The sequence below is a fragment of the Neophocaena asiaeorientalis genome, unplaced genomic scaffold (genome assembly GCF_003031525.2).
Source record: "Neophocaena asiaeorientalis asiaeorientalis breed wild unplaced genomic scaffold, Neophocaena_asiaeorientalis_V1.1 scaffold39, whole genome shotgun sequence".
Lineage (NCBI taxonomy): Eukaryota > Metazoa > Chordata > Mammalia > Artiodactyla > Phocoenidae > Neophocaena > Neophocaena asiaeorientalis.
In genome coordinates, this window is record NW_020175670.1 from 7,891,936 (window position 1) to 7,908,847 (window position 16,912).

Genomic DNA, 16,912 nt, shown 5'->3' on the forward strand with positions numbered 1-16,912 from the left:
GTGACCACCTAGAGGGGTGGGATAGGGAGGGTGGGAGGGAGGGAGACGCAAGAGGGAAGAGATATGGGAACATATATATATGTATAACTGAGTCACTTTGTTCTAAAGCAGAAACTAACACACCATTGTAAAGCAATTATAGTTCAATAAAGATGTTAAAAAAAAAATCTGCAATATTTCAAATACCTACATCACTTGACCACAGGAAAGGAAGACTTCTGATGTCCTGCTGGAACTGAAGCAGCCGGGAAAGGGCTCCTGCAGGACAGGCTGCCCTGAAGTCACATGTAAGTTTTCTGGTATGTCCTGCATCAGGCTCCTCCCCCGAGCCCCACCCCCAATCCAGCCTCTTCTGAGGCTTTCTCTGAGCCAGGCCAGCTCTCCAGTTGCTGGCTGTGGTTGTTGGTTCAGGATCACAGGCAGCAGTAAGTGGGGTGGACCCCTAAGCATCCAGAAGAAAGAAAACTATTCAAACAAGAGAAAAAGCAGAAACAAGAGATTTACCTCTTTAACCAGATCCCAAATTAGTGGCCCACAGAGCGTTCATCCACTGCAATATGCATCTAGAATTAAAAATAGGTTCTTGGGGCTTCCCTGGTGGCCAGTGGTTGAGAGTCCACCTGCCGATGCAGGGGATACGGGTTCGTGCCCTGGTCCGGGATGATCCCACATGCCACAGAGTGGCTAGGCCCGTGAGCCATGGCCGCTGAGCCTGCGCGTCTGAAGCCTGTGCTCCGCAACGGGAGAGGCCACAACAGTGAGAGGCCCGCGTACCGCAAATAAATAAATAAATAAAAATTTAAAAATAAAAATAAAAATAGGTTCTTGAATTCCCTGGCAGTCCAGTGGTTAGGACTCTATGCTTGCACTGCCGAGGTCGCAGGTTCGAGCCCTGGTCGGGGAGCGAAGATCCGGCAAGCCACATGGCGTGGCCAAAAGGAAAACGCAGGTCCTATCGAACCCGGGCCCACTGACGTGGTAGTGCGGAGTCTTAACCACTGGACCACCAAGGAAGTCCCCAGGTCCCAGTTTTTAATGTGGTTTTTTCAGAGTAACTTTGAGCAAAATTCTATCATTAACAAACAGAAGGCAGCAAAGAAAAGGGGGAAACTTGACATCACTCTGTGATAAATGTTCAAATTATTTCCAGAAATCCTTGCTAGGTAACTAGTCCAGACCTGACCAGTAAAAGGAGGATGCAAGCTACATATGTAATTTTAAATTTTCTTGTAGGCACATTCAGAAAGGTGATAGTATTATATTTGATTTAACCCAATATATAGAAAATATTATAATTTCAACATGTAACCAATATAGAAAATTATTAAGATACTTTTACATTCCTTTTTTCAAACCAAGTCTTTGAAATCCACTGTTTTGACACAGTACATCTCAATTCGGACCAGCCACACTGCAAGTGCTCAATACCCATAGATGACTACTAATTATTGTACTGGACAGTGGAGGTCTAGGCTATAAATAAATCCTTTTAAGATACAAGTCAACTTTAGGTTCAAGATACTTGTAAAGTCTATTCTTAGGAACAGATTTATATTATAAAAATAATTATCAAATGCAAAGCATTTGGTGAAAAATGCAAAGCTATAGAAAGTGATATGCATTGAAAATAAAGACTTCTAAAAAATTATCTAAGCACTTATCACAAGGTGGATGCTTCTGAAACCCTCAGACTACTTTTTCAAAGTCAAAAATAAATTACATAATCAGTCCCGTGTCATGGACCCAAACCTTCCAACAAATACTTCGGAGTTCATGCAGTTCGGGACATTCTTTTTATAGATGAAAAAGAATCCCTACCAATCTCTGCACCCAGCAACCGACTTCTGTCTAGTGTGACAGACGGTCAAGTGCTGATGGACTGACATGGGTACACTGCTCTGTGCAACCATGCACTGAGTCATAGTCGCCGAGTGGGCCCCCAAATGAAACCTTACATAACAACCAGAATGGATTAAAGATGCCCAGTGGCAATTTTAACATCGATTAAAAAATCCTCCAAAACATATGCCACAAAGCCTTCTCAGAACCATTCCCTGAGTAGCAAAGAAAGACTATTGTCTGATATTTAGAAATGAAGACCCAATACAGAAAGGGCACTAGATAAGAAGAGCTGCAAAATAATTCTATAAGCTTCAGTATAATCACCCTCAGGAACAAAACGCTCCAGCTCAACGTTATAATTTCAATCTTCGCTCCAGCAAAGAAAGTAACGAGCTGGCAAATATAACAGCCAAGCAAGAGACGCCACCGAAGCCAGCCTCTACTGAAAATCCATAAATAAGCGGTGCATATTTTAAGTCATTAACTTAAAATTCCAAGCACACGGGGAACTATTAAGATCCATGAGTGATGGGTAAAATGCAACTGAAACAAAGCTACGATCAAAAACAAAAATTTTTTTAATTGTTACTTAAATCATAAAACTCAGCCAAAGCAACTTGGGCTTTTAATATAGGGGACTTAAGTATTAATCCTGCTAATCAAAGGAAAACAACGTCAGACCACCTTTTCTATTGATATGCAACACAACGAATCCAGAGAGTCTAGGTGAGGTCGCTGTCCATAAGTTACTGAGAAAGACAGTGTGCTTACAGGGCCTCATGACAGAATACACTGGTTCTTTACTGAAAATTTCAAAAGGAAACCTTTCTTGATCTTAAATTTCAAAAGGAAACCTTTATTGATACTAAATTAAGTCTATAAATAGTTAAGTACTCTTAAAATTAGCAGTATGGGAGCCCACAGGGTTCAGTCTCAGATATAGATCATCCTCAAGAAATGAACTTATGGCAGAGCTGGAACTCCCAGCTCAGGGTCTCTTCCCTCTGCCGTCACGGAACTGCCCCGGAGCCCGAGGGGAGGGCGGCCTCACTGAGGCTGCCGGCTCTGGTGGGGCCCCGGCGGCCGAAGCCGCAACAGTCCTGGGGACCGCAGGCCGGATCACTCATCCTGGGGTAAGCCAGCTGCCACATCATGAGGACACTCAAGCAGCCCTAAGGAGAGATCCATGCGGCAAGGAACTGAGGCCTCTTACCTACAGCCACGTGACCATGTAGATGAAAGGCTCTTGGTGCTGCAGCCAGGAGTCAGTGCTGTGCCTCTGAGGTGGGAGAGCCAACTTCAGGACACTGGTCCACAAGAGACCTCCCAGCTCCACATAATATCAAACGGCGAAAATCTCCCAGAGATCTCCATCTCAACATCAGCACCCAGCTTCACTCAATGACAAGCAAGCTACAGTGCTGGACACCCTATGCCAAACAAATAGCAAGACAGGAACACAACCCCACCCATTAGCAGAGAGGCTGCCTAAAATCATAATAAGTCCACAGACACCCCAAAACACACCACCAGACGTGGACCTGCCCACCAGAAAGACAAGATCCAGCCTCATCCACCAGAACACAGGCACTAGTCCCCTCCACCAGGAAGCCTACACAACCCACTGAACCAACTTTAGCCTCTGGGGACAGACACCAATACAATGGGAATTATTAACCTACAGCCTGCAAAAAGGAGACCACAAACACAGGAAGATAAGCAAAATGAGAAGACAGAAAAACACACAGCAGATGAAGGAGCAAGATAAAAACCCACCAGACCTAACAAATGAAGAGGAAATAGGCAGTCTAAAGTTTCGTTGTCAAAACTCATGGAAAAGGAAACCCATTCTTTCAAAGGACATTGACATTCTCTCAAACACATCTTCCTAAGTAACATTTAGTAAAGTCCTCTTCTAGAAGTCTACCTCCCATGCAGTTACTCCAGCTCCTCCAACCCCCAACCCAAGCTCCTTGGCCACACTTTTCCCTCCTCCTAATTCCTAAGGATTTAGTACTTTATTATGTCCCAGCAAGAGATAACACTTCCTCCTTGGGAGGAGGAGGAAAGAATCTAACAAGATTCTAGGGCTTCCCTGGTGGCGCAGTGGTTGAGAGTCTGCCTTCCAGTGCAAGGGACGCGGGTTCGTGCCCCGGTCCGGGAGGATCCCATCTGCCGTGGAGCGGCTGGGCCCGTGAGCCACGGCCGCTGAGCCTGTGCGTCCGGAGCCTGCGCTCCGCAACGGCAGAGGCCATGGCAGTGAGAGGCCCGCGTACCGCAAAAAAAAAAAAAAGATTCTAACAAATCCAAGATGCTCTTAGGGAGGGTGCAGAAGGGAAAGCCCATGAGCACTGTTGCATTAATGACACCAATCCCATCACAGCTATGAAACCCCTGCGCTGTGCCCATACTGGACACCAGATCCAGAAGATCAGATCTGACTAAAGTCAGGAACAGTGTTTGAAAAGCCAGGACAGGTCATAGGTACGATAAGTCAGCTGAAGAAGAATGGGCACTTATAGCAAAACTAGTTCCACACACCCAATTTCTGCCTTACGCCGGGTCCCTCGTACTGCCCACTGAACACCAGCCTACACTTCTCCTCCACTTATTACCAGCTCAGTAATCCTTGCCATTCTCCATTCAGAATCCATTCTTTCCTTTTATTGGCATAAGACAGCAACATACAATGTCAGAAGCCTCAGCCCAACACTTCTGCTGCCTGCAACTCATTGCTGGAAAGTCTCTTAAAGGAAGCAGAGCTTTTTACTTTGTAGACTAAAAAAAGGAGTAAAATGTAAATATTCTTCTGAGTGATCTACAGTAATACTCAAGGGATTGGCAAATCTGATGTTCTTCTTAGAAGAGACAAAGCTGAAGAACTGGAGAAGGAAAGAATCTTGAGATAATTTTCTAAGACTTTACCCTTTTTCTAGGGCTGAGTCCAGGAGGGACTCTTGATTTCTTTGCCATGTGATGGGGTATAGACCTAGTCAGGGTCACCCATGCATCCATATGTTTCCCAGAGTGGATGTTTTCATTTCCTGCCACAGACCCTAACTCAAAACTAAACTTCAACCCACAACCTTGTGCCACTGTGTTCACATGCGTGCTGAGGGATGTTCTTGGAAGTTATGAGAAAATGTAATCTATGGTCCAATAAACTTGGGGATTTAATGAACTAATGTACAATTCAAGAGTGCAATAGAAAGTACAGTGTTTCCCTAATACAGCAGTTTTCAGACTGTGGTCTGTACAACTCAGTGAACCAATATTTTCCAAATAATCAATGCATGATGTTACAGAATCATTCATGCTTAAAAGATTCATTATAGCACAAGACAGACTAATGGATTTTAATATAACAAAGTGCAAAAAGTGCTCTGATACGGTTTCAGATGTCATATTGCCACAAACCTTTAAGAAACTACCATTTGTCAAGTTTTGGTATAGTATTAAAGAAAAATATCCACAATTTTCTAAAAAGGTTATAAAATATTTCTCCTTTTTCCTACTACAAATCTGTGTGAGGCCAAATTTTCTTCATATGCTCAACCAAAACAACATATCACAAAAGAATGAGTGGAGAAGCAGCTGAGAATGAATAGCTGACTATTGATCCAGACATGAAAGAGATTTGCAAAAAACCAAACAAACAAAAAGTAAAACTATGCCACTCTTATCACTAAATTTTTGGGAAAATACAATTATTTTTCACAAAAAAATATTGTTTAGGCTTACATATATGGGGCTTATTTTGTTTTTCAATAAATTAAAACCTTTATAATTTTTCAGTTTTAATTTCTAATATAAAAGTATTAATAGATATAACCCACATGAAACTCTTTGGGATACTCAGTAATTTTTTAGAGTGAAAAGGGTCTTCAGATCAAAAAGTTTGAGATGCTTCCCTAATATATTTTGATCATGGAAGCCTTTCTGTGTGGAACACCTTGAGCATATTCTATGGAACATACAGTGGGAAACAGAGTCTCATGTTGTGCTTATAAAACTATTCCTGGGGGCTTCCCTGGTGGCGCGGTGGTTGGGAGTCCGCCTGCCGATGCAGGGGACACGGGTTCGTGCCCCAGTCCAGGAGGATCCCACATGCCGCGGAGCGGCTGGGCCCGTGGGCCATGGCAGCTGGGCCTGCGTGTCCAGAGCCTGTGCTCCGCAGCGGGAGAGGCCACGGCAGTGAGAGGTCCGCGTACAGCAAAAAAAAAACCCCAAAACAAAACAAAACAAAAAACTATTCCTTTTCGTGTCTCTTCTCCCTAGACCTTCTTCAATAAGTTAATTTATATGCTGCTCAAAGGGTTTCCTCTCACACAGTAGTTTTGTGCTAATAACCCTGGCAGTAAATGCATATATCTTTTCTGGCACATACAGGGGGATGCTGACTTCATTTATTTAGAAGAGGCCATAATCTACAGAATTATTTCACTGAGCAAATGCTACAAATAGGAGAAATGATGACATAGGTTAACATGCTCCTATAGCAGATAGTCTGCTATGAGATACCGTGCCAGGATGTCCCAAGAGCATAAAGGATATCATGTCAGCTAGAATCGGGGCCAATTTGGTTTACCATTCAGTTTCCAACAACAGGAGAGTCACTGACTGAGATGCTTATGTTACAAATTACTCTTTTATAAAACCAGCAGGATGACAGTAATTTATTACTCTGAGTACTGACAATTTGTTTGTAAAAACCGTAAGCAAGCCAAAAATAACTTAAGAACAGATTCATATTTCTACCGTGGCTTTTTAGAACACAGAGTAAGGCCAATTCTTTACTTTCAGCACGACTCGAAGCCCCAGTTCCAGAATTTAGTTATAAATCTCTCCTCCTGTCAGGTAGCTGAATAACTGGCTAGAAGCCTGTTCTCAGATGGCTATAAAAGATTTTGGGCAAGAGTCAAAAGTGTAAAGTGTTGAACAGCTTATTCCATGCAAAAACTCCCCCCAAGGAAACTCAGTCCTTCTATAGAGCTGGCACGGAGTACGGGCTGTTCAGTCCTCTAATTTTCATTCTGGAATTTACCCAAATAACAGCAACCATTAAATATACTTATGCAGTTTTTTAAGCGTCTAGTTTATAAAAATGTTGTTCAAGGATGACCGGGATCTCATCCTGAGAGCTGAAGACGCTCATCTTGGTCTCTTTTTCTTTTTACTTAAGACTAGAAGTGAAATTAGCATGTAATCTGCTTCTGGTAAAACTTTCTTTAGTGAAAAATTTTTATAGCCATAAATGCTTACTAGTTTCAGGTTCCATTCTAGTTCATTTAGTCCTCCCAGGAACTCTACGAGATAGAGACTATAATTATCCCCATTTTACAGATAAGGAAACAGGCTCAGTGTTGCCTGAGGCCACCTAGTTTACAGGTGGCAGATAGGACTAGAATCCCGGAAGTTAGTCCCTCTGAACCAGACGCTGTCCCACCTGAGATGCATGATCAATAACATCGAATGCTTTTTATTAAGAAGATATCCTATTCTGTGCATAAAATAGTGGTTTTTAGCTCCAGATGAACCATTATTTCAAAAAGCCTTCCTTACACTCCAGTGTGTTAAGCCCCATTCTCTGTCTTCCCATCACGCCCTGTCCACAGACCACGTGGTATTTACCTGCTGCTGCTTCTGTCTCCCTTCTAGCCTGTACTACATCCTCCCACCCAGTACCTGGAGCAACAATCTGAATGAGTGAGAGAACCAAGGAAAGAACAAACAAAAGTGAGTCTCCACAAATCCACTTAGTCACGAAGAACATTAATTTCCAAATGAGGTTCGTGCATCATGGAGGGTATGCAAAACAAAACCCAGTGGAGTGCAGGGAGAAAACATTAGCATTTCTCTTTCTATTCACCGACATTTACCACAAGGATTGGCATTAGCATCCTCAGAGTCTGCTCCAGTGCGTGGGGCAGACAGCCACACAGGCCGGCGAGGCACTCAAGGCCTAGCATGGGCATTCCTCAGCTTGTGGGGTTAGCAGCAAGGCCCTCACCTGCTTGCTTGCTTTCTGTAGCCAGTTTACATGGGCCGAACTGAGAAAGTGGCTGTCGGGATTATATTTTCAATTGTATCTAAAGTAACCCTCACAAAACGGCCAGGTGGCTTTGAATGAGTCCTGCACAGAACTGCAAAAAAATGCTAGCAACAATACAAGCACAAATAAATGGGAAAATAGTAGAGCTGGCGATATTGTTTTTTTTACCATTTCTCATATAATATCTTTCTCACCCGTATCATAAGATATAACAACAAGCTGGTCAGATCGGACTTGAAGTTAGCCAAAAAAACCCCAAAAAAACAAAAAACCTGAAAGTATCAAAACTTAGATTCATATCCACTATTTTTTACCAATGGTCTCTGCCTAAGTGAATATGATACCTTGGGAAACTGCCTAATAATACTCTTCTACAGCTTATAATTAAATATACTTTTATTAACAAGATCAAAAATGTGGAGCTCGCTGATCTAGAACTTTGCTACTCAAAGTGCAACCTTCAAAGGAGCAGCGCCTGCGTCACCTGGAGGCTTGTTAGAAATGCAGGCTCTCAAGGTCCATCCCAGACCTACTGAATGAGATTTTGCATTTTAACAAGATCCCCAGGTCCTTCCTAGGCACACCTCTGTTTGCGAAGCACTGCTTTAGAACACACATCTTAAATGATCTGAATCCTAATAGTTCAGCTCTTATGTATACGCTTAGAAAGATGTCTCTGTTGAATTTCTGAACTCATAAACTTCTGATTTTAATACCTATTATCAAATGTTCTTCAAGACTATAAAGAACTATCCCCATGAACCAAAACTCCAGTGAAATAATCTACGTATAACTACAGCATTAACTCCTTATTAATTCCAGTATCTTAAAATAAATGTTCTGATCCTGTTCAACAAAAACTATCCAGCCACACCTTCATCTTTTTGATCCCCACCTCCACTTACTTTTGTTTGACCATCGGCTTTGAACACATAGCAGATACTCTGCTGATCGGCTGCATCGTCTTTAATCAGACAAGCAAAATAACTTGGGTCGTGACTGTTATGAATCAGTCTGTGAACTCGCTGAGGCTTACACTCGAAGATGCTGGAACAGATCAGTGGATCCCATTGTTGGCTTTTTCCTGGTTCAGGCTCACATCTTAGTCCGGAGGGCGAAACACAAAGGTGGACTTGCTTGGTACCAGACTCCTTTGTGGAGGACTGCCCGCTGAGCCTTCGCACCTCTGCCACGACCCAAGGCAGCATGGGCATGGTGGTCAGAGAATGCACAGGTAAGAAGCCCACCAGCTGGAGGCTAAATTCCACCGAGACCTCGCTAGGAAATGGATGTTTCCTTGCTGTGAAGGTTATTGGTTCCATGTTGGGAAAGGTCTGGAAACTCAGCAAAACATTGCCACTGTTTTCTATTTTAGACCAAACAATCTATTTTACATGCTTCTGATGCAGAATCCTGCAGGAGAAAAACAGAGGCATTAGAATTTAATGAAGTCGCAGCATTTCAGAGCTTAAGAGGCTGAAGCCCAAATAGAGGAAGAAATAGATATTAGTTCACATACGCTGCTCTGCCTAGAAAGAGCTTTCTTGAAATCGTATTACATATAAAACCTGAAAATGCCGTAACTGTCACACTCACTACGGGTTACAAAGATCCCACCGGGAAGACTCCGGTTAAACAGAAGCCTCATAGAGCCAACAAAGGCCAGCACCATAGAAAACAATATAGTGTGCTGCTTGGACGGCTTTAAACCCTGCTGCATTATTTAACATACTTTCAAGGAATTTTTTAAGATGATTAAATTCAGTACTGGTGGCTTCCCCCAAGAAAGTAATCTTGCAAGAAAAATATATCAGCTCTCTATCATCACAGTCTATTGAACCAGTCCAGTTTTCAACAACTGACCTTATCACTTATGATACCATTGAAGCTTTAAAACGCTCTTCCTGACTTCCCTGGTGGTCCAGTGGTTAAAACTCCGAACTCCCAACGCGGAGGGCATGGGTTCCACCCCTGGTCGGGGAACTAAGATCCCACATGCCACACGGCCGCGGCCAAAAAAAAAAGAAGGCTCTCCCTGGTGTAGCCCAGAGGTTCTGAATCACCAATTCAAATTCCATTAACATGTACTTGGCAACTATTATGTTCTGAACACCATCATAAATACTTTGTTTCGTTCATGTACTACAAGCACCCTAACACCTTGCATCTCCTCATCAATAGAGGGTGTTTCCTGTACTAGGACCCAAACTCACTCAGTGGGAAATTTTTCCTTCTCTACGGGTGATTTTCAAAAACCACATTTGACGTACGTATCTTAACACCCTCCTGCTCCACTGGATGACAAAACCCTTTTGTCCAAAGCTGAGTTGTCTACAGGATCTCAAGCTCTATTCCTTACTCATTTGCTCCCTGGACCTTCATTCTCTCATGTATTCCCTGATCATATATACACACGCTAAGAAGAAATTCTATGAAGATGGAGACTGCATCTTATTCACCCACAGAGCCTGACTCAGAATAGGCTCAATAGATATTTTAAGAGAGTGAATGAAGTCTCTCTCCCATCCAAAAAAAAAGATATTTTCCCTTGACCTCAAACCTCCCCCAGCCTCAACTCTTCTTTCCCTACACAACTATCTCCAAGGTAAAGTCTACACTTGCTGTCTCCACTCCCTCCTGCCCATCCACAATCTAGATTGCAGCCAGAAGTAATGAAGAGCCCCCGCAATTGCTCCCATTAGGGTCGCCCACATCCTCTGGTTGTGAACTTCAAAGGGGGACTTTTAGTCCTTAGCTGCCTTGTCCCTTCTGACGAATTTCTCAATGTTGACCACTCCATCCTGCTTGAAACTCTCCTGGTTCTCCTCTTACCTCTCTGGTTGCTTCTTTTCAGTTCCTTAATGGCTTTTCGCTGCTGCTTGACTCCATCCTCCCCCCTCATTCCACCTGCATCCTTTGGACAATTTCACCTAATCTCTTGATGTCAGTGACCACATTCTAATACTCCTGCTGCCACTGATAACAGCTTACTTTCATTAGGTACCAGGCACTTTGCAACTGTTCTCATTTCACTTTCATAACCACCTTCATCTCTCACCTTGGTCTCAGTTAGAGAGTACTATTATTGCCATTTTTACCACTTAGGAAATTGAGGTCCAGAGAGCGTGAGTCGCTTACCACAGGTGATTTGAGTTTGCACCTGATTCTCAACCTGTCCTCCTGAATGCTGCACAAGAATGCATCTACCACATAAACCCTAATGATTCCCATATGTTTGCCTCCTTCCTGAGTTCCAGATCAGGAGAGTCTATTAAGTATTTCTATCTGGATGTCCTACCCAGATAGCGTCTCAGCCTCAATTTAGCTGTTTTAAAACTAATTCAGTCTCACCTCCCTCCTTTCCAGAACTTCTCTTACTCCCCATAAGCTACATCTCTGCAACAGCATCACAATTTATTTTATTGGCCCAGTCAAAAGCCAAGGAGTCACAGCTATAGACTGAATGTTTGCGTCCATCCTCCGTCCATTCATATGTTGAAATCCTAACCCCCACTGTGATAGTGTTTGGAGGTGGAGCCTTTGGGAGGTGAACCCATATGAATAGGATTAGTGCCCTTATAAGAGGCCCAGAGAACTCTCTTTCCCCTTCTACCATGTGAGGACACAGGGAAAAGACAGCAGTCTATGAACCAGGAAGCCAGCCATCACCAGATACTGAATCCACCAGCACCTTGACCTTGACCTTCCCATCCTCCAGAACGTGAGAAATAAGTTTCTGTTGTTGGAAACTACCCAGTCTGTGATGTTCTGTGACAGCAGCCTGAACAGACTAAGATAGTCATTCAGATCCCTTCTTCACCCTATCACTACTTCTAAGCTGACTTCACATCTAAATATATCTTATCTTTTCTCAGCTGGAGAAAAGGTGCCCCCATCTTCAATCCAGCCTTCACATATTTCCTAGAGTAATTCAGCTAACCCATAAAATGGATCACGTCACTCCTCTGCTAAAATTCCTTAATCACAGCCCCCGTAAAATCCAAACTCCTCTACAAGGCATTTAGGATCTCTTCAGAATCTGGTCCTGTCTATATCTGCAACTGCATATTCTCCCCTAAAATGCCCTCCTTCATGCACTTTTTGGCTCTGAAGATAGGTAAATAGGCACAGTTCCCCATATGAGATATGATTTCTCACACCTCTGTGCCGCAGTGCATACTGTTCTCTCTCCCAGGAACACAACGCCTGTCACCAACTGTAGAGGGCCTGAGAATTTACCCTACTTGCAAGCTAACAAGTCAGGCTGCCACAAGTTAGGCTGCCACAAGTTAGCCTCCTGGTAGAGGACATGAGACTTCCAGGTCAGAGACAAGGGACCATTTATTACTCAGAGCAAAAGCAGTAGCCACAGAGGCAGCATTTCTGCTGGTTCCCTGACCCTTAGTCCCCACAGGCAAGGTGACACCTGTATCCACAGTGGGTTACAGGAAAGGCACCTGAGTTTCGGGGGACTGAATATTTTACAATGGGGAGTAAGCATGTCTGTCCTTCAATTCTGGAGTGTCCTCCAGAGAGAGAGACTATTTCTATCTTCCATGGCTGCTGCTATTAAAAAAAAGAAAAAAGAAAAATTGAAAAGGTAGTCCAGAACAAAGAAGTCAGTGCCTCTGCTCACAAAATAGAGTCATGACAGACCCAAGAAGACTCTCCCAATGACTCCCACTCTTGTCCTCTAACCTAATCCCAACTCATATACAAGTCCTGGTTCAAGCAACTATCACCTCTTCCTTCCAAGGTGATTTAGGGCATCCATCACCATGTCCTGCTGCACTCTGTACCTATCATCATATTTACTTTTAAAAGTTTGAGTAGGTTTCCCTCAACAAGTCTGTAAGCTTCTTAAACTCATAAGGTTTGGGGTCTCTAAAACCAGTATTCAAATTCTAAACCTTTTCTGAACTAGAACTGAAGTCTATTCTTTTTACTCTATGTTTTTGTGTGTGATATATATGCATATATCCTAAGAATTAATTCTTATAATAAATTTGAACATAGTTAAGGGCTAATTTTTTAACTTTAAATGTTCAAAAGTTCAGAAATAAACCCATATTTTATTTAGAGTGCTAAAGTATTTCATGAAAGTGTATTCCCTGTCTCTTTTCCTTTAAAGTACAGTTTCTCTTGATGATGAAAACAGACTTGAAGTTCATATAACCCCATAAATAATGATCTCTCTCTCCTTTTTTTTCTCTCACCTACAGGTGAAAGTGGCATTAAATGTCTGGCTCAGCTTCCACTCCTATAACTGAATCTGTTTTAAGTTCTAACTGTTGACAGCTGGTAATCCCAAGACATGTTTAAAGCAGTACTAGAATTACTACAAAGGATAGACCCAAGAGCTATCAATTAGTGTAGATGAGGTAGTTATTAATATGGTGGCAACAAGCATAGCAGAATTACTTTGTTTTCTTGTAAGGGAATATATGCATAGTGCAATAAAAAATTACACAATTTAATTGTTTGAATCATTTGGTAAATAATCAGTCATCAAATTAGTTCTGCCATTTCACTGACAAAACTATTTGGATGCCTTGAGTTTTCACTTTTCAACCAGCTGGAGCACATCACAGTTTCTTTGTAAAAAATAGATTGGACTTTAACACTGTTAATAAACTATCAAATAGTAAGTTCTACTTCAGACACGTCATAATTATTTATAAACAATTCAGATTCTGCTGACATAAGATTCATGGTAACTTAGACTAGGTAATTATTTACTGTTCAATAAAAAGTTCCATGATGATTAAATAGCACGACGGCAGAGTAGAAGGATGTGCTTTCACTCCCTCTTGTGAGAGCACCGGAATCACAACTAACTGCTGAACAATCATCGACAGGAAGACACGGGAACTCACCAAACAAGATACCCCACATCCAAAGACAAAGGAGACGCCACAGTGAGATGGTAGGAGGGGCGTAATCACAATAAAATCAAATCCCATAACTGCTGGGTGGGTGACTCACAAACTGGAGAACACTTCTACCACAGAAGTCCACCCACTGGAGTGAAGGTTCTGAGCCCCACGTCAGGCTTCCCAACCTGGGGGACTGGCAATGGGAGGAGGAATTCCCAGAGAATCAGACTTTGAAGGCTAGTGGGATTTGACTGCAGGACTTCGACAGGACTGGGGGAAACGGAGGGCACACACAAAGTAGTGTGTGCATTGGGACCCAGGGGAAGGAGTGGTGAGCCCATAGGAGACTGAACAAGACCTACCTGCTGGTATCAGAGGGTCTCCTGCAGACATGGGGGGTGGCTGTTTCTCACCGTGAGGACAAGGACACTGGCAGCAAAAGTTCTGGGAAGTATTTCTTGGCGTGAGCCCTCCCAGAGTCTGTCATTAGCCTCACCAAAGAGCCTGGGTAGGCTCCAGTGTTGGGTCGCCTCAGGCCAACCAACCAACAGGGAGGACACTCAGCCCCACCCATTAGCAGACAAGTGGATTAAAGTTTTACTGAGCTCTGCCCACCAGAGCAACAGCCAGCTCTACCCACCACCAGTCTCTCCCATCAGGAAACTTGCACAAGCCTCTTAGATAGCCTCATCCACCAGAGGGCAGACAGCAAAAGCAAGAAGAACTACAATCCCGCAGCCGGTGGAACAAAAACAACATTCACAGAGAGACAGATAAGATGAAAAGGCAGAGGTCTATGTACCAGATGAAGGAACAAGATAAAACCCCAGAAAAACAACTAAATGAAGTGGAGATAGGCAACCTTCCAGAAAAAGAATTCAGAATAATGATAGTGAAGATGACCCAGGACCTCGGAAAAAGAATGGAGGCAAAGATTGACAAGATGAAAGAAGTGTTTAACGAAGACCTAAAAGAATTAAAGAAAAAACAGCTACAAGAATTAAAGAACAAACAAACAGAGATGAACAATACAATAACTAAAATGAAAACCACACCAGAAGGAACCCATAGCAGAATAACTGAGGCAGAAGAACAGGTAAGTGACCTGGAAGACAGATTGGTGGAATTCACTGATGTGGAACAGAATAAAGAAAAAAGAATGAAAAGAAATGAAGACAGCCTAAGAGACCTCTGGGATAACACAAAACTCAACAACATTCGCATCATAGGGGTCCCAGAAGGAGAAGAGAGAGAGAAAGGACCCGAGAAAATATCTGAAGAGACTATAGTCGAAAACTTCCCTAACATGAGAAAGGAAATAGCCACCAAAGTCCAGGAAGCACAGAGAGTCCAAGGCAGGATAAACCCAAGAGGAAACACGCCGAGACACATAGTAACCAAACTGACAGAAATTAAAGACAAAGAAAAATTATTGAAAGCAACAAGGGAAAAACGACAGATAACATACAAGGGAACTCCCATAAGGTTAACAGCTGATTTCTCAGCAGAAACTCTACAAGCCAGAAGGGAGTGGCATGAGATACTTAAAGTGATGAAAGGGAAGAACCTACAACCAAGATTACTCTACCTGGCAAGGATCTCATTCAGATTTGATGGAGAAATCAAAAGCTTTACAGACAAGCAAAAGCTAAGAGAATTCAGCACCATCAAACCAGCTCTACAACAAATGCTAAAGGAACTTCTCTGAGTGGGAAACACAAGAGAAGAAAAGGGTTTACAAAAACAAACCCAAAACAATTAAGAAAATGGTAACAGAAATATACATATCAATAATTACCTTAAACATGAATGGATTAAATGCTCCAACCAAAAGACACAGGCTTGTTGAATGGATACAAAAGCAAGACCCATATATATGCTGTCTACAAGAGACCCACTTCAGACCTAGGGACACATTCAGACTGAAAGTGAGGGGATGGAAAAAGATATTCCATGCAAATGGAAATCAAAAGAAAGCTGGAGTAGCAATACTCATAGGAGATAAAATAGACATTAAAATAAAGACTGTCACAAGAGACAAAGAAGGACACTACATAATGATCAAGGGATCAATCCAAGAAGAAGATATAACAATTATAAATACATATGCATCCAACATAGGAGCACCTCAACACATAATGCAACTGCTAACATCTATAAAAGAGGAAATCGACAGTAACGCAATAATAGTGGGGGACTTCAACACCTCATGTACACCAATGGACAGATCATTCAGACAGAATGTTAATAAGGAAACACAAGCTTTAAATGACACAATAGACCAGATAGATTTAATTGATATTTAGAGGACATTCCATTCAAAAACAGCAGATTACACTTTCTTCTCAAGTGCACACAGAACATTCTCTAGGATAGATCACATCGTGGGTCACAAATCAAGCCTTAGTCAATTTAAGAAAACTGAAATCATATCAAGCATCTTTTCTAACAACAACGCTATGAGATTAGAAATCAGTTACAGGGAGAAAACCATAGAAAACACAAAACACATGGAGGCTAAACAATATGTTACTAAATAACCAAGAGATCACTGAAGAAATCAAAGAGGAAATCAAAAAATACCTAGAGACAAATGATAATGCAAACACGACGATCCAAAACCTATGGGATGCAGCAAAAGCAGTTCTAAGAGGGAAGTTTATAGCAATAAAAGCCTACCTCAAGAAACAAGAAAAATCTCAAATAAACAATCTAACCTTACACCTAAAGGAACTAGAGAAAGAATAACAAACAAATCCCAAAGTTTGCAGAAGGAAAGAAATCATAAATATCAGAGCAGAAATAAATGAAACAGAAACAAAGAAAACAATAGCAAAAATCAATAAAACTAAAAGCTGGTTCTTTGAGAAGATAAAATTGATAAACCATTAGCCAGACTCATCAAGAAAAAGAGGGATTTATTCAAATCAATAAAATTAATTTATTAACCAATAAATTTTATTTTATAATAAATAAATTTTATTTATTAAAATTTTAATAAAATTTTAACTAATATTTTATTTTTAATAAAATTTTAAATGAATTTTATCAATAAAATTAGAAATGAAAAAGGAGAAATTACAACAGACACTGCAGAAATACAAAGCATCCTAAGAGACTACTACAAGCAGCTCTATGCCAA

The 16,912-nt window shown here is 41.8% G+C and overlaps 1 protein-coding gene across 9 annotated transcripts in view; it reads right to left on the reverse strand.

Moving 5' to 3' along the window:
• TBC1D1 (TBC1 domain family member 1) overlaps nucleotides 1-16,912 on the reverse strand; it is a 353,465-nt gene that overhangs the window by 328,814 nt on the left and 7,739 nt on the right. For all 9 annotated transcript variants that reach the window (XR_003001308.1, XR_003001307.1, XR_003001309.1 and 6 more), the window contains exon 2: nucleotides 8,800-9,307. Coding sequence is in view for 6 of the 9 variants with exons in the window: in XM_024731609.1 (XP_024587377.1) it covers nucleotides 8,800-9,216 (417 nt within the window). In the remaining 3 variants the exon portion in view is untranslated. The remainder of the gene's footprint in view (nucleotides 1-8,799; nucleotides 9,308-16,912) is intronic.